The sequence below is a fragment of the Dipteris shenzhenensis genome, chromosome 1 (genome assembly GCF_047967505.1).
Source record: "Dipteris shenzhenensis isolate YYH24624 ecotype China chromosome 1, Dip_SZ_1.0, whole genome shotgun sequence".
NCBI classification, from domain to species: Eukaryota; Viridiplantae; Streptophyta; class Polypodiopsida; order Gleicheniales; family Dipteridaceae; genus Dipteris; species Dipteris shenzhenensis.
In genome coordinates this window covers 19,961,164-19,979,175 of record NC_141596.1, presented here as the reverse complement: position 1 = coordinate 19,979,175, position 18,012 = coordinate 19,961,164, and the positions used below count along the sequence as shown (strand labels likewise).

The window sequence follows — 18,012 nt, the reverse complement described above, 5'->3', positions numbered from 1 at the left end:
TTGGGAAAGAAGCACCCGAGCGGCTAGGGGAGGTTAGGGAGCTGCCATGAGAGCCCTATTTGGCCAGACCAAAGGTCACCACCTAGAATTCGAACCCAATAAAGCAAGCCAAAGAACTTTTCCTGCTAGTTGAGGGAGGAAAGGTAAAAATGGACAGGAAAAGGAAAAAGGGAAGGAGAGGGGAGCTTCTAGGTGCAGCCCAAAAGGAAAAAAGGGAAAGCTATGAAACAGCAGCGCCCCAAAAAAAGAGCTCTGAAGGGGATTAGAGGAGGATAAATCTGCTTGAAAAACTCAATCGAAGCCCATAGACCGAGGAATACCCTCCAATGAGGAGCTGCCACAAGCATGGTGGAAGGGGGTGCGGGGATAGTAGGGGGGGAGACCCGCACACAAGAGAACCAAGGCAGGGGAGCTACTGGACTGGTATGCGGTGGCAGCAGCTATCAAAAAGGCAGGAGAGACAGGTGACTGAAGCCGAACCAACGGGGCGGACGGAACAAGAGTGGATTAGCCATACGAAAGGTGGGGGACGACGAGCAGTGAGAGGGTGTTAGGAAATGGAGTCAATTTGAGTGACTTTTAGTGTGTTTCTATTGAGTTCTAGAGTAGTACTATACTACTTTATATCCTACAATGCCACACATCACTATGGGAGTGTGTGTGCCTATCCTATAAAGGTATTGTACTTTCTCATGTCAAATTATCAAGCCTCAAGCCTTTCTTGATCATGTAAGTACTTTGCTTGGTTGTACATTTCTTTCTAGCATTCTTTCATTTCCATTATGTTTGCCTAGTCTTGCTTTTCTACTTTCCTTTCCATTCCATGTCCTGCATCTTCATATGGTATCAGACCTAGGCTATCTTCCAAGAGGTTGAGGTAAGAGATTGAGGACATTGAAGCTTCTCTCCCTCATTCCCCTTGGAGGAATGCCTTCTCCAATTCCATCTTGAGCTCAACCTCTCTCTTCCACCTTGAGCCTCACCATTGGAGAGCTTCATCAAGAGATCATGCTCGTCTTCACTTCAGCTCGTGCTTCAGCTTGTCATTCAGCCCGCTCAGCTCGCCATTCAGTCCGTGCTTCAGGATCTGCCCACGCTGCTGCTGTGCCATACAACAAGGCTGTCCAAACAGCCCGTACCAGCCGTACAGCCAACCGTACAACTGTACAGACTGTTGCGCCATACAACAGGCCTGCTGCCTGCCCGTACACCTGCTACTGATCTGCCCGCTTGTCTTCTCTGCCCGCTACTGTTCTGTCCGCCACCTACAGCTCCATTGTGTCTGCCATCTCTTACTCTGCTCGCTTGTGCCCTACATATATTTGGTAACAAGATCACCAACTCCGAGGTTTTTCTGAAAATGCAATTGTATAAGTTGAAAATGGAAGAGTTTGATACCTTGAGTGCACATATAGCAAAAATTCAGTCTTTAGTTCAACAACTCTCCAACTTGAAGTGTTGCCCAGATGACGACGACAAAATGGCTGTCCTCATGACAAGTATGGAAGGGATTTCTCGCTTTGAGGATGCCCTCGAAGTACTTCGCATTGCATTAACTACATTCGAAGATATGGTGTCTCTTCTTCTTGAAAAGGATTGCTGCAACAAAGAATCTCCATCCTACTCATCGGATAGTACACAGGCTCTTGCCTCCACCAGCAAATGGAGACCTAGGCCATCGACTCCACCAGCACGAGGAAAGACATTCAAGCCGTTCAAGTACACTTATTGCAACAAGCTCGGTCATACTGAGGACAGGTGCTACCAGAAGCTTGCTCAACAACAATCGAAGAATCACGCCAGTTGCGTGGCATCCGCCACTACTGATGATGCAGACGAATATGACCATCCGACACAGGATCATGCTCTTAAGGTCTGTCTCCAACATCTAGAGGATGATGGAGATCATGATTTTTCTTTCTCATGATATCTTTGGGTACTCTGCCCTGGGGGTGTTTCCCAAAAATGAATGCAAATAAATCATGTGTGTAGTCAATAAAGGTATTCTGCCATGGATAGTCCTCCTAAAATGATGTATTTCTTTTCTATTTTTGGTGTGTGGTTCCACGTTCCTCATTAGTCATTGGAGCCAAGAGGGGATGTACTATGGGAGCCATGTGTTTTTGGCTTTGATAGGTCTATTTGTTGGTACATTGGTCTCCTAGACCTCTGAGTTGATCATGCATCCATGCATGATAGCCTCCGAGCCATGCTAGATGAGATTTCTATGTTATGCTCACTAGCCTTTGAGCCATGCTCACTTGCCTTTGAGATTGTGTGGGAGCCATGTCTAGTTCTAGACCGGCATGCACAGTTTTGATGGCCGTCATGTCCTTGGTTCCATTCCAGTAGTCCCTCACCTTTTCTCCATGAAGGGGTGTTAGGAAATGGAGTCAATTTAAGTGACTTTTAGTGTGTTTCTATTGAGTTCTAGAGTAGTACTATACTACTTTATATCCTAGAGTGCCACGTGTCACTACGGGACTTATCCCATATACATTTGACACTTAGAGTGTGTGTGCCTATCCTATAAAGGCATTGTACTTTCTCGTGCCAAATTATCAAGCCTCAAGCCTTTCTCGATCATGTAAGTACTTTGCTTGGTTGTACATTTCTTTCTAGCATTCTTTCATTTCTACGGCTGCAAGGCGGAGGAGCAGAGAGGGAGGCAGGGCGCCAGCGAGGGGGGGTAGGCAGGTGCTAGCAGGGGGGAGCTCGAGCAGGAGCAGACAACCCCTTCTGCAAACAAAACATTCTTATGTGATGGATTCTTTTATGATTAGGGGATTTGGGATTCCCATATTGTGTCATTTGTTTGTATAGTTGCTAATTATGGATAAAAATATCTCTAATTGGTAGAAACATTCTTATGTGATGGAATATATATATATATATATATATATATATGTTCCAAGAAAGAGACTTTTATTAAGTAAGAGAAAAAACCCACGAGAGCAAGCTCAAAGCAGAATACATCATGAAATCATGAGGATAAATAAAACCCCCTCAAAGTGAGGTGGAAAACACCCAAGGCTGAGGCTGAAAGTGCCACCTCAACCCTGTAGGAGTCTTAGAGAAGAAAGGAGAATCTTTCCATTCCCTGAAGAAAGAAGCCCTCCTAGCTGAGGTTGCATGGGAGTCTCCCTGCATACTCATCCATATGGCCATCAAAGTATGTACGGTGTCTGTCTGTCCAGATACTAGCCAAAGTGTGCGAGGGATGAACCTGAGTACCCTCCAAAGCCTCTGTACATCTGGCTCTCCAGATATGCTAGGATGCTATGCTCGCTAGAATCTCCCAAGAAGTATCCATAGATGCATGTACAGCTGTAAAAGGAAGGTGTGGTACCACATCCAATGAACAAGACTCAATCTGATGAAATCGAACCAAAATGGCCCGAGAGAAGTCAAGTCTCTCATGGAATACCTGAGGCCCTGTAAGAGAAAGCCAAGCCATTGAACCCCATGTCATAAAGAATGGGGAGTGGGCAAAGTGACTAAAAATCCTGGCTACCCCCATCCAAATCATCCTCGCCTGTCTGCAATCCCATAAACAATACTGAATAGTCTTCGAAGCAGAGAGGCAACGAGGGCAAGTAGGGTCGGCTCCGAACCTAGATCTCCAAAGGTTCACTGCAATCCCGCCATGGATAGAGAGCCAAAAGAAGAGAGTGATCTTTCTATTCCGATGGGATTTCCAAAGTCTCCTCTAGAAGCACCTCTGCAGATCCGTAGTGATATCAAATGTCTGCCAATGAGGAACTCTGGATGGAATATTTTATGATTAGGGGTTGAGGATTCCCAGATTGTGTCATTGTTTGTATAGTTGTTAATTATGGATCAAACTCTCTCTGATTGGTAGTAATTCAAAAGATCTTTACTTGATTTTTGGGTCCTCTTCTCTAATCACACTCACAAATCACTAATCAGAGGACATGTCAGAGTGAATCTGAGACCATTGATGCCTCCCAAGCACAGGTCCACTGAACATCTCAGCATGTGTGGGATCCTGGGTTTCACAAGAAATATCTGCAGGATCTCTAGCTCAGTTTAAGGTTTTGCAAATGGATTCCTTTGGAAACAATGTTAGTCTGGCGACCGGCAGCAAAGAGATTCTCTCTTTGAGTGCAAATGTAACTCAAATTCAGGCATCAAATGTGACACAAATACAAACGCAATTGGATGGATCTGTGCAAGATAATGCCACAGACATGATCAATGTTGATGTGAGATTAGTTCCCCAAAGTGACATCGGGCTTCTGAACATTTATTTCAATCTCACTGCAGCAGGGGAATACTACCTTTACCTTGCAGGCATTTCTTTAAGGAGGGGGGAATCCTTGAATGGTTCACCATTCTACTTCAAAGTGTTTGCAGGTAATTCTAAAATCTGAAAGGGTGCCCTCAATTTAATGTCATATTTCAAATCTTCCTTCATATGCAAAGCTGATATGCAGAAGGCTTGATTATTGACCATGCAGGTTCCATCCTTCCCACTGCTTGTGAATTTGTGTGGCTGAACAATAACAATACTTTCACGGCTGGGGATCAATCTGTGGCAATGCTATCATTAAAGGACCGCTTCAATAACTCTGTGTTAGTGGTGAAGAAAGATTTAAGGGACCTTGTAGTGAGTATATACCAAAAGCTGCAATTCCAAACTTTGAATCCATACAATACAAGGATAACAACATCGTTTGAGGGTAGTGTGGTGACATTTCTTTTTCTGCCAACATTGTCGGGGGAGTTTCAGTTTGCAATCGCAGATGTATATGGATCATCCGTGCCTGGGTCACCATTTTCCTTTTCCGTCATGCCAGGTAAATCACAAATGCTAACCACTATTTGCTGCAAGTTCTCCCTGATCCTGGTATTCAACTGCTCTATGTTGAGTTGTTTCACCTCCATCAGTAGCAGAAACAACTCCACGACCTTTCTGCTCAAGGGGAGTGCTTGTGCACATTTGATGTTTTTGTACATTGTTTTAGTTTTCTATTTTTAGCTATATAGATCTAGCTACGTTGAAGCTGTTGGCTGCAACTGCTGACATTATAGAATATTGTTTTTCCTTTGTAGGGCCAGTATCTGTGAAGAACTGTTCAGGACAGTGGCAAAATGGGACAAGCAACGTGGAAGAAGGCACGCTAGCACAGTTTGTGGTGACAGAGAAGGATGTATTTGGGAACGTGGTGTGCAAGAATGTGTCCAAAGGGGAGAAACCGTTGGTGTTCCAGGCAAGGGTGGTGCATAGGGTACGTACAGAGGATGTGCGCGTGCTAGAAATGGAGTTTAAACTGCTGCAGGAGAATGGTCAGGGATTGGTATGCGGGCAGCTGCTCACATTCTTGGTATTCAACAGCCTTGGTGTTTTCCTACTAGAGATTAAGAGTGCCAACCAAAGCATCCATGGATCCCCTTTCACCTTTAATGTTGTTGAAGGTAACCCTTTTTTGCTTTGTTTTCCTTTTGTTTCTCCCTCACGTCTAAGGTCATCTTTCCTCAATCCCTGAATTCCTGGTGCACATGGGGTACTTCCCCTCCAAATATTTGCTCGATTGCATGTTGCAAGCAATCCATTGGACCTCTTCACAGCAACTAGAGTGAAGACCCTTACACATGACAGTCTGTAATGCTGAGGATCGAACAATAGTCTATGATGCCCATGCGCCAATGTCCCTAGCGCTAGAGTGAGTAGGATTAAGGAGCAAGATTACAAGCTACTTGATAGATTGGTTTTAAAAGGATAGAAGTGGTTGAAGTATGCATAAAACAACCAACAACAAAGTCCATCTACAGGCTCCATGTCCCCCCTACATGATTTTAGTCAAGCCATGCCTCTCAGTTGGAGGGCTTAGCATAATCATAGATCAACAATAAGGTTTAATATGCTTACACTTCTTCTTGGGTTTTGTAAACGATCCGGATAACACTAAAACAAAATGGGGTAATGGACTTCAACATACAGAGTCATCGTCCAAGCAGTTCTGCACTTAGATGTGTGGATGAGCATAGAGAAGAGAAATAACAAGGACATGGAAAAGACCTGTGCAGAAATGAAAACACAGAGCTGCGACAAATAAGGAAGACTGGAAATGCAAATTGGCAAGTGCCAGCTTACAAAGAATAGATAGACAGATAGAAAGATATTTTATACATAGATAGATAGATAGATTACCGTCTTTAGGAGGCTCACGGGCCTATGAGACGAAGTACAACCAAAAAGATAAAACACCAACGTCAGTTATAGACCGAGAGTCACTGGGGAATGCAAATTGCATCTCCCGAGTTATTATTGAGGGGAGAATGACACAAAAAATTGATCAGATCGTAGAAGCAATCCCCTAGATTGAGTGGGACTCCAAAGATATAGTTTGTGTCATCCAGCAGGAGGGGTAATCAGCCTGCTTTATGGGTTTGAATTTGAAGTCTCTGATAAGTGCTTTTCCATCTCTGTAAACATCCCATTTATCTTCCTTGCGAGCGTCCCTTCACTTTGGCTCATTCTGGGGCTTTCATCTTGAGCTGAGTTGGGGTGAGCTCCTTCGAGATCCATATCTCAATACCTCTCAGCTTCTTTGTTTGCTCGAGAACCTTGTTCCTTGCCATCTTGTCATCAAGAACCAATATGGCTTGTGTCCTAAGTAGATCATAGCTAGCCTCGGGTAATCCTCCTATGCGTATTAGGAGCTCCTACAAACTAGGATGTGCTCTGGATTCCTTTCCGTTTTTTCTGCAGCTTTGAATATTGTGCTTAAATTCTATGCATGAATCTACTTTCTCTTGCTCTAGTGTTTTTCGGTGGAAGATGGTGCATTGGCTTGCTATGAATTCTAGGATAACGGAGGTGAATAAGGGAGATATATATCATAGCTTAATTTTTGAATTTCAAGCTATCAGCTACACAGTTCAATGGAAGGTTAACACCTGTTGAGCAGAGAAGGAAGGGGTTTTCGGGTTGGGGGGTGGGCGGGGACTTCCATCGATTGAATAAGGCTGACTGCATTTATAAACAGGTCCAGTAAGCAGCTCATTAAGCACGTTTGAAGGGCCAGGGCTAGAGGCCTCCACGGCAGGCACTCTCTCTTACTACCTAATGAGACTCCGCGACGATAAGGGGACACCGAAAGGCTCGCACGTAAGCTCACTCAACGTGCAAATCTTCAAATTTGGAGGCACCACGCAAATTAAACCCATCATAACTGCTGTCCCTAACAACACGGGGGAATTCAACGTTAGCTACATGCCTGAGATTTGGGGCACTTACGTTATCATGACTCGATGGATCGGCATTCCCCTCGGCGATCCACGCTACATGACTGTGAATCCTGGTATTTTTTCGTCTTTCCAAATAAACTTGTGCATTTTTTGTCCCAGTATCTCGGAATTCAGATTGATAGAGTATTGCATCACCTTCGCATGCAGGACCCATATCCATCCGCAACTGCTCGGGAAAGTGGGAAAATAATGTTTGCAGTATACAGACCGGACAAGTTGCAAGGTTCGTAATAACACAGCGGGACGGATATGGAAATGAGGTGCCCTCTAGCAATGCATCCACCGCTGCTTCCTTCAACGCTGAAGTGATAAAAGATGGCGAGTCTCAACCGATCTTCACTCCTATCATGTTAATAGAGTTATGGGGCGACACGCCAACCAAGAATCAGTTACTGAGCTTTCAAATCTGGGAGGAGGGCAGTTTTCTGCTCAGAGTCCAAGGCCAAGGGCAACAAATATACGGATCACCGTTTCCATTCACATGTGCACAAGGTAAGCCGGCCGTTATCGAACTTTAAGTATTCGTTTACAAATATATCTCTATTAGAGTCTGCTACAATAACTCTAGCCATTTGCTTCCCGAATGATTCCCATTAAAGTTTTACAGAAGATCAGCGGCCTTTTGAAGCTTTTAGTGAGCTACGGTAGCTCTTGCTGCTTGCATTCCCATTGGAGTTTGTTGCAGTAGCTGTAGCAATTTATTTCCCAAACGATGCTGCATTGAAGCTTTACAGATCTTTGCAGCAATTTGTAACGTGCTCTTTAACATCAAATCATCCCGAGAGTTGCAGGATCGATCACTATTCCTGAATGCAGCGGAGAATGGCAAGATGGAAAACATACATTTCCAGTGGGGAGCACCGCTAGATTTCTAATATACTGCACGCAAGATGTTTCGAGCACCAACCTGTCGTTCAATCCGTTCGCATTCCAAGGAGAAGTTTATGATAGTGTAAACAAATCTGTGGTAGCAACTCCAGATCTGAGCATTGAGAAAGTGGCAACGGAGACGTTGGGGACACAGATGCTGAGATTCTCGCTGAATGCAAGCGGGTATTATCTGTTATCTGTGCGCAACAAGCTCAAAAGTATGACGGCGTCACCCTTCAAGTTCAGCTACGAGCAAGGTATGGACCAGGTTGCTTCCACTTTCTTTCCATCATCTACTTCTCGCCCAAAACTTTGCATGTTGGTTCAAAGCATAAGTATACATACATAATAGGACGAATGCCAAACATGTTGCAGCAAAATTTGCGCAAATTTTACTCTCAATGAAGCTTTCCCACCATTGGACGTACATACTTGAAAAAAATTAAACAAGTGAAAGAAATGAATGACTTTTGTCATTCATAAGGCCTCAACAGGTTGGCTGAACCACCAGCTAAAGCAACAACAAAAAACATGAGTAGTAGAAGAAGAGAAGGAGGAAGGATTACAAGTGGTACGGGCATGGAGATCCGGACTAGGGAAAGAAAGAGAGAGAGAGAGAGAGAGAGAGTAAAGCTTGAGTGAAATGGTAGAATTTCCTTTCAACCCCAACATCGTCACTAAGGCTTGCCCAACTGGGATAGGCCAAAAATTCAGTCCATTGAGCAAACAAAGGCCTCACTATAAAAAAAGAAAGAAAAAGCTTTGCTAAAGAGAAAACCTTTTAACCCAAATCTTTGACTAGGTCTACTCTTAGCCACATTCTGGACAGATCTTCCTACTTGCCTATATAGGGCAACCTTGCATCATCAAGCAAAGTTCTAAACAACGGTCATTGACTACATCCAAAACTGATCTAGGATCAAGATTCCTTTTCGATGCCATGTTGTTCCTCACATTCCAAATAGCGAAGAGGCTTGCCTAGCCCAATAGCTGTCGGCCATATCTAATAGAGAGTTGAAGCGGCTAGCATCCCCAAAAAGTGCATTAGGAAGAGATTAGGAAGAGCACTTATGATCTTTAGCACATAGGGTCTTATTTATGTAAAAAAGAATTCATTTCCCATCCTAAACCTAATGGACCTTCTTTGCTCTAGGAGAGGATAGAAATAGCCAATGAAATCAATCTAAACTAGGATAAGACAGCGTTCATGTTTCATAACCCGCACTCTATCTTGGGTTCTGGAGGCCTTGGTTCACGATTGGAGAAAGTGTGTCTTATCCACTCGATTCCTATTTTAAATGAGGAAATTGAGAAAAGCCGATGTAATAAGGGCCTTAGATTAGATTCCATCAACTAGCCCATTGGTAAGGATGTTGCACATACTCGCATTTCGATATCTCTAAATGTTAAACACACTATACCCCTCACACAAAACACACTAACGCTGTCTTCAGTATGGTGAGATCACATCTTTATGTGGCCATAAACATTGATTGAGATACCTACACAAGCTAATAAAGAAAAAATTAAGCATCATTTCTAATTTCTTCATCATATTCTCTACGATTTGAGTCCTACTCTTTATCTTGAAAGTTTCCACTCTCAAAGTAGCCAGAAGGGGCTTTGCGGCGTGTTGTCCTCAAGTGTCGCAAGGGATACATGTAATTGCATTGTTTCAAGTCCCTCCCCTTAGGAGATATAGTTTATGTTTTTAGTGATTTTAAAAACATTTGAAAAACGCTTCTTTTGTTCTTTCCTTGTCGGATTGCTGATGCCGAGTGTTATGAATTATGAAATACTGCAATATATGCATCATCCTAATAGGAGGATCTCAACACCTACTTGCAACGATTATGATAGTGATTGGAATATTTTTTAAAGCAAAAGGCTTAACTTTGAACCTAAAAACTTAAATGTTTACTCAATGCTTATAACAAGTTTGTTGTTTTTCAACACTTTCTCTACTTTGATCTAAACTTGATGATGTCTACATAAGATGAATCTTTAGAAAAAGCTAAGCTCCTTGAAGTCGCCGAAAGAGCTCATCCATGCATAGCATGTAAAACTTAATATTATTAATGGTGACCTTATTTAAACCTCTATAATCTATGTATAACACATAGTTTATTTTGTCTCCCTAAACATATCAAAGTGACGAAGTCTAATGTGTAATACTTTGATGAGTTTAATTCTTCCTAAAAATACTCTCCCACTTTACTAAGTCGTACATGGGTTTGAATATAGGTGCAATGGATCCTAAGATCTACCTTTCTACTCAACATCAAGCAAGTCATCTCAAAACACATTATCAAACTCACAGAAGAGTTCTCTCATAACATGATCATTCTTTTCAACTTGAAAATAATTTGAAAGTTCAAGGGTTCATTAAAAATCCTTGGACTGCATCCTATTCTCAATCTCGTTGAGAGTAGGTGAGCATTGGCATGCTTGCTGTTTGAAAAGATAGTTCTCCAAAGACGGAATCCCTTCACATTCTTCCTTATGTTGTGGCTAAAGTTTGTTGTTTGGTTAGGAGAGTGTTGCTGCCAGGTTTTTCATAAGGACATTTTATGCCACTACAAGGCCCATTGGTGCAGAATATTAGGGTGTGTGAGAACATTTCCTTTCATGCGAGGCTCTTGTGTCCCATACACAAACCCATTCTTTCCTAACCATTAAATTACTTTTCCATCCATGTGAGGCTCTTGTGTCCCAAACTTTCTTGTATGTGCCCTTTGCAAGGGACATAATGGATATTTCACCTTTTTCGCTTAATATTTTGACATTGTTGCTTCTTGTGGACTCTTGACTTACCTTATGCTTGCCAGCGAATTAGTTTGGAAGATGGAAAGTTATTAGCATTGGGGAAAACATTTATACATTGCGATTACACCATGATGGGGGAAAACATTTATACATCATGGTTACATTTTGTAAAATTGTAATGGAAAATTTATTGGCATGGGAAAAAACATATATGTCATGGTTACACCATGCCAAATAGAGGTTGATGTATAGTAAGTAGGGAATGCCAAGGAGTAAATACTTCTCTCAGGAAAAAAGTATGAGACAATTCCCTTGACTATGATCAAACTACAAGGCCAAGACATTATAAAAAAATATTCATACATCATGGTTACACCATCACCTTTGTCCCTCTTTGGCACTAACAACTAGGATGAATGTTGATTTCAAATTTGGGATTGAACTAGGCATCATGGAAATGTCCATTTATGGAAAAAAATCATAAGTTTTCTTTAAGATGTAAAGGTCATTTGTCCAACAGACATGGATGTTGAATAGAACATCTTTAATGTGTTAATAATTGTTATGAATTTATTGAGTTAATAGAACACTTTGTTGTGAAAGGGTGTGAAAATTAGTCTCAACTACCACAATCACTTCTTCTTTTTCTTCTCCTCCTTGAGTAGCAATGCTGGCATGCATGAGTCTCATGCTTCCAACTGCAAGGCATGTTATGTTGTTGACCATTTAGTATCGTATTATTTCTAGATACTTCTAATGGCAAGGCATGTTATTGAGGGCCTTTATCTCCATATACGCCTTTACTATGTTTGCCATATGGGGGGGGTAGACCCACAACATAGGTATCAAGGATTTCTGCCATGTAACCATTTGGGACTTAGATGATCGTGTATCTATGGGTGAAAAGGTAGTGATATTTGCCTTATATATAAGGTGTTCATTGACTATAGCTACACTAATGCGATGCCCTAGGTATTTTGAGATCTGGGGAAGATATCACTACCTTTAACCCATCACCCATAAACACCTAGACTAGAGGTTTAACTCATGTCTAGACTCATGAGGCCCTACAATAGGATGCAGTCCTAGACAATAGATCACAAACTTCTTCATAGGAGAACATGTTAGGAATGAGACCTTGAATTGCAAGCACACCAGATCAGTAGGAGATCGGATGCACCCCAATGTTAGTTTGCTGCTTCACACCATACGTCGTGGAGATTGCAGTATCTTGCCGACGAGTGCATCTCGTGGAGAGGAGCATAGGAAGCTAACATATCTCAAACATGTTTCATAGAGCATCGTGCCAACTCTAGGTGGGATTGTAGTTTGAGCTCATATTACTCATGCCTAGGACATGATAGAACTCCTCGTGACACATGGGCTTTGCAATTCCAAGTTCCATTAGTAGTCTTTTGAAAGGTGTGATAGATAAGAGGCTTTTTCCCCTCTTCCATAGGCATTATTCTCTCTCTCTCTCTCTCTCATCGATGCCCCCGTCTAGGGCTGGCACTCTCGTTGGCTTCCACTCAAAGAGTTTCTCTTTTATTGGGGGTCCGACGGTTATAGATCATGGATGGATTTTGTATTGTCCTGGGTGTTGATGCTTGTTTAGTGGCTCTACTCATCAGTCCATTGTACTATCAGCTTCTTTTAGTCTTCGGATAGACTCTCCCTCGCTCTCTTTGATGAGAGTAAGCTTCATTCAGATTCGGTCAACTTTAAAATACACGATTGCATGTCGAATCCATGCATTAAACTCACTTAATGCAGATCTCGCGAGGATAGTGGAGTTGAAGCACTCCATATGTGATGTTAGAATATACTCCATTGCAATGAGATGTGATGGGAGAGATCCGCCGCTTTGATGTCTCTCTGTGTTGAATCTGTTCATACACGAAAATAAAAATATGGTGAAGGACTCTCAGGATTTGAAGGGTTGATTTTCACGAAGCGTTGATGGGTGGTGTTGCAGGTCCTATTTCGATCGAGCACTCAAGTGGAATCTGGAAGAAGGGCATAAATCAATTCAGAGTGGGTGGTCTTGCATCGTTCATCATCAGGCAGAGCGATCAGTATAGCAATGCTGTCTATGACGCAGACCCTTTCACTGTTCGAGTGCTTCGTGCTGATGCTCCTGTGCTGGTGGCTGTTCCTGATCTTCTCATTAAACCTCTCTTCAAGAATCGGACTGAATACCGGCTTCTTACCTTCTCACTGCAGCAGGTTGGCAACTTCAGTTTGTACGTAGGGAACTCTTCGTACGACATACCAGGAGCTCCTTTTGCCTTCTCTTATAGTCCAGGTACGTCCATCCTACATTTTGGAGGAGTTGTCACGCCTTCTGAATTACTGTTTTCATCCTGAATTCATCTTATAGGTGTCCCGACCGTCAACGACGCCATCGTTGTTGGTGAAGGCTTGTCGCCACTGGCGTCGGTTAACTTTTGGAATGAGATAATCGTGTTTATGAGAGACTCGTATGGAAATGTTGTGCCCATCAGTGACAGCTCTCTTAGTTGGAATATAACGGGAGCCGGCGACTCACAAGTGGAGAAGTTCAGCTTCCGAAGGGAAGGAGGCTGCCGTGCAGCATACAAGCCGGATGTTGAAGGGAAATATAACGTCTTCATCTACTACAATCAATTGGCTCTTTCTGGAAACCCATTTCGAGCTCAAGTTCGTGCAGGTAGACATCTAGGAACAACTTCGCTTTCCAACGATCGTGCCAAGAGGCCTACGTGAAAGTATTGGTTTGAACTTCTATCTTGCTGAACGCGGCATAAATAAGCTCTTAGTCATTAACTGCGGTGTCTGCGAATGCTACTCTGCACTGTGTCTGAACGTAGGAAATTATATGGAAGTAATTTGTAAATTGATTCCCTGACATCAGACAACGTTAAATTTCCCTAGGATGACAAGCATTATTTGTCTACGATCGCAGGGTGGGTACAAGCTAGATTCTGTACAGCCGTCATAAAGCCGTCCAATAGTGCAACTACTGCGGGAGACAGGCTGCAGGTGTATGTGAAAGCACAAGATTCACAAGGAGAAGGCGTATCATATTTTGTGCAACCAGTGAATTTTACGATAACTCCATTACCGGAGGGGATCGCCTGGCCTCGCAGTGCGATTGCAAGACCATATGATCCATCGGTGGGCACGTACCTCGCATATTTCAACATTACAGCAGCCGGATCCTATGATATTGCAGTTGATGCGTATGGTTCCCTTATCAATGGCTCGGCCTTGAAGATCCAGGTCATACCCGGTACAGTCTATCTTAAGCCTTTTTAACTTGGCGAGAGGAGAGAGGGACGGAAGAAGATGAGGATGATGAAGACGTCCATTCTTTGCCTAGCAAAAAGGTGAAACTTATGTTGAAGATTAAACCCTAGTTGTTACAACGATTGGGTGAGAAAGAAATCCTAGTGGTTATTACTCAAGGAGTTTTTTTAAAGTCTCCATGGCTTGGGCAATATATTTCACATTGCATTCAAGGATGATTTTTTCATGTTAGTTTCATTAAGAAGCGAAACGTTTATATTGGTGTGGAAAGTTTGTACGCCGTTAAAAAAATAAATGTTTGAAACATTCACTAGAATTTGAAACTTTTATGTGAAAATTTTTGAAGTTTCACAATATTGATAGCATATAGCATATTGTGAAACTTTAAATATGCTATATGCTATCAATATTGTGAAACTTTAAAAAATAGCTCGATAAACTTTCACCAATATTTTATATTAATACATAAATATACCTTCGATACGAGATGATGTGGCATATGGCACCTATGCAAGTCAGTTGATGAGTGGCATATGGCCACGTCTGTTGGTTGGCTGATGATAGGCAGGTTGGACCGCGTGGTAGGTCGGCATTCTTCCGGTCAGCCTGCCACCTATTGGTCAGTCTATCCACACACAGTCAGGTCGGCCTAGATGGGTCATGCCTTGACTATGAAGTGGGACAGTTGTATCTCCTCTCAACATCTCAGGGTCTTCATTGTTGCCGCTCAAAAGAGCAGAAGCAACTCACTTGGGCCCCAGACGAGTCTAAGGAAGGATTCAAACATCAGTAGGAGAGCATGGTCACTTGTTAGGACTGGTGGTGGAGCTGCTATTTTCATCTTGATATGTCTCTGTAAAATGTGTGGTGCATGTGTGATCATGCCATTTGTTATAGTTAAGCAAGCACTGTGCAATTCACGGCATGTATGTGTCAGCCACTAGAGCTAAAAGAGAGATAAGAGGCTAAAATGATTGCCATATTGTAAGTCACTTGGAGATGACACAGCTCTCAAATCGATGGCATCTGAATGGGCTATTCACATGCAAGGTTGCAAGGAAAAAACATAGTTACGCTCAAAATTATAAGAAATCCACATTTTCATATAGCATGGGTGGACATATGATTGTGTCCTAGAAGGCATGTACAGTCTAGAGTCTGTCTCAGTACTTTTCTATTACTGTTGTATTCCTTTTAAGCATCTTGTTTTCCATCCTGCCAAAAAGAATTAAGTGTCGTCGACCCGTTTTATGATATGGTATATAACTTTAAGGAGAGAAAATTGAGCGAGCCAAGTCAGATGCATCCAAGGCATCATTATATGACGAATTCGATCATATTCATGAGCTAAATGAAATTCATGAGCTAAATGAAATTCATGAAAATATTTACAATTCAGAGTTTGCATTCACTAGGTTGACAAATCAAGACTTTGTCTCTGATTATACATTTTATGTTTCTATGATGTGTTAAAAATGTAGCAGATTATGAGACAACTTAATAAACAACCAATTAGACTCATTATTTTTCCAAATTTTATTTGACGAAATAAATTTCTGCTATGTTGGAAGGTTTACAGGTCATATATCTCCAACACAATGTGTTATCAACACAACAAATCTTAGGGATGTGCAAGCAGGAGAGGCAATAAAGATCATTATCCAAGCTAGAGATACTTTTGGAAACAAAGTAGACACAACAGATGCAAAATATATTCCATTTTTGGCTAAGCTCACCAAACCAAGCGTTTGGCTCTTTAATTTGTCTCATATTGGGGATGGTCTATATGCTTCCAATTTCAGCTACAATGTTTCTGCAATATATGAGATGATGATAACGTATGCAAATAAAAACATAAATGGAAGTCCACTATCCATTCATGTTTCACCAGGTAAGAAAAATAATGCTCCTTTGAAATAACAAGAAGCAAGTTTTGTGTCTTAATTAGTCCACATTATTATGAATCAAACCTAAGTTCATGGTGGCCGTTCCATTCTATGCGTATCTGTATATAAAGGAAAAAATCCCATAATCAGGATGAGAATATTACTCTTGTGTACTATTGTAACCAAAAGGTGATTCATGGTGACGTCTAGAAACTATGTCCAAGTAACAAGTTTCCAATGAATTAGGGCTTGGAGTTTATTTTGTCAAAATAAAAAATCACGTTATTATCACAGAAGGGAGGCAATCCATCAATTATTAGAAAACTTCTGGCCTTCAAGCATGTGAACAATTTGGGAGACAATGTTAAACGTATCATGCTAGTATCAGTGTGTCATAGTCTTGATATTAGGTGATCCTCTATTAAAACTGAGAGGAGTGCAATCAATAGCATGGTGTCTATTCAATAGACTCCTCAATATAGATTGGTCAGATAGATATGATCAGGTGCTAGTTAATTATATAATCAATGATGTTGGGCACATTTTAATTGAAAGGGCAACGATCTACCTTATGAGGTAAGGCAACCTAAGGATGGCATGCCACCTCTATCATGCATTTATATAGGGAGTGAAAAAGTCCTTTCAATCCTTTATGTTGACTATCACTGCATGGAGTCTTTTGTTTCAAAAATATTGTTTGTTGTGTCAAGGTCACTAAATTCAGTGCATGTGTGACCTTGTTAATAAAGCTTGTGACATTTTGATGGAAGGTCCATATGGGCATCTTGCAGAAGAAAAGAGCAAGTGTTTCATCCTTGCTTGCCCTATAGGCAACAACATACAAAACCAAACCTAATGTTTCATCCTTGCTTGCAATATAGGAAACAACCTACAAAACCAAACCTAATGTTAGGTTAGTAAATGTGACCCATGGTTTATTGTGAGAAGAGGCAAGCCATCTAACTAAGAAGTGAAGAAGTTGTAGTAGGCCTTGTTAGAAATCAACCAACAGAGCGTACGACTGATAGAATAGCCTAGGAGCTTACATAGTGTGTGTGTGTGGGGAGTGGAATCACAAACTTCTTAACTTATTTGCTTCAAATAGATGTGCAGACTAGCAAATAGACAATGATCCAGCCAGATATAGAAACCACCAAAATGATATATTTTCATCCAAAGCTATGGACACAATACAAAAGAGATAGATCCAAAGTCCCACCAGAGCATGGTCCTTTGATCTTACCACCCAGTACTTCTACTATCTACCGGATATCTCTAGAACACTTAGCCCGCATGCTCCTCGATGTCCTTCACCTTCACAAAGGTCTCTGACTCCCCGTCGATCCACATCTCAATGTTAGACATCTTCAATGTGGCTTCTAGGTCAGCATATCTGACCTCAATAACACATGGAGATGTCACCAAGAATAGTTCTTTGATTACCACATTAGCTTTGGCTTTTGTATCACCATTTGAATTCCTTGTTCTTCTCATCCGCCTTCTTCTTTCTGCAATCCTTTGCAAAATGGCCTGGCTCATCACAACAAAAACACTTTTTCTTTTGCTTCATCTTCTTGGAAGTGCCCTCTTCATCTCCAGAATCATCCTTAGACCAAAACTCTGTTCACACCTCAATGGACCTAAGTTACCCTCCTCTTGCAAGGGCACAGTCCTCATGTCATGGAAATCGATTCCCTAGAGCCTCTCAATCAGGGTTGTCCTTTAGGTAGGTCCCTACCTTTAAGCTCCTACACTTATGAGCCTCCTATTTGGGCTATGATACCATGTTAGAAATCAACCAATAGAGCATATGCATAGCGGAAGACATGGCTTAGGAGCTCACACAACGTTTGTGGGGAGTGGAATCACAAAATTCTTAACTTATTTGCTTCAAATAGATGTGCAAACTAGAATATACAATGATCAA

General features: G+C 41.8%; 1 protein-coding gene across 1 annotated transcript in view; it reads left to right on the top strand.

Moving 5' to 3' along the window:
• LOC147905515 (uncharacterized) overlaps window positions 1-18,012 on the top strand; it is a 233,189-nt gene that overhangs the window by 133,416 nt on the left and 81,761 nt on the right. Inside the window, exons 7-16 of the mRNA XM_087385680.1 lie at window positions 3,979-4,377; window positions 4,482-4,820; window positions 5,077-5,439; window positions 7,014-7,328; window positions 7,423-7,767; window positions 8,067-8,402; window positions 12,887-13,216; window positions 13,292-13,600; window positions 13,856-14,182; window positions 15,779-16,090. Of these exons, the coding sequence (XP_087241806.1) occupies window positions 3,979-4,377; window positions 4,482-4,820; window positions 5,077-5,439; window positions 7,014-7,328; window positions 7,423-7,767; window positions 8,067-8,402; window positions 12,887-13,216; window positions 13,292-13,600; window positions 13,856-14,182; window positions 15,779-16,090 (3,375 nt within the window). The remainder of the gene's footprint in view (window positions 1-3,978; window positions 4,378-4,481; window positions 4,821-5,076; window positions 5,440-7,013; window positions 7,329-7,422; window positions 7,768-8,066; window positions 8,403-12,886; window positions 13,217-13,291; window positions 13,601-13,855; window positions 14,183-15,778; window positions 16,091-18,012) is intronic.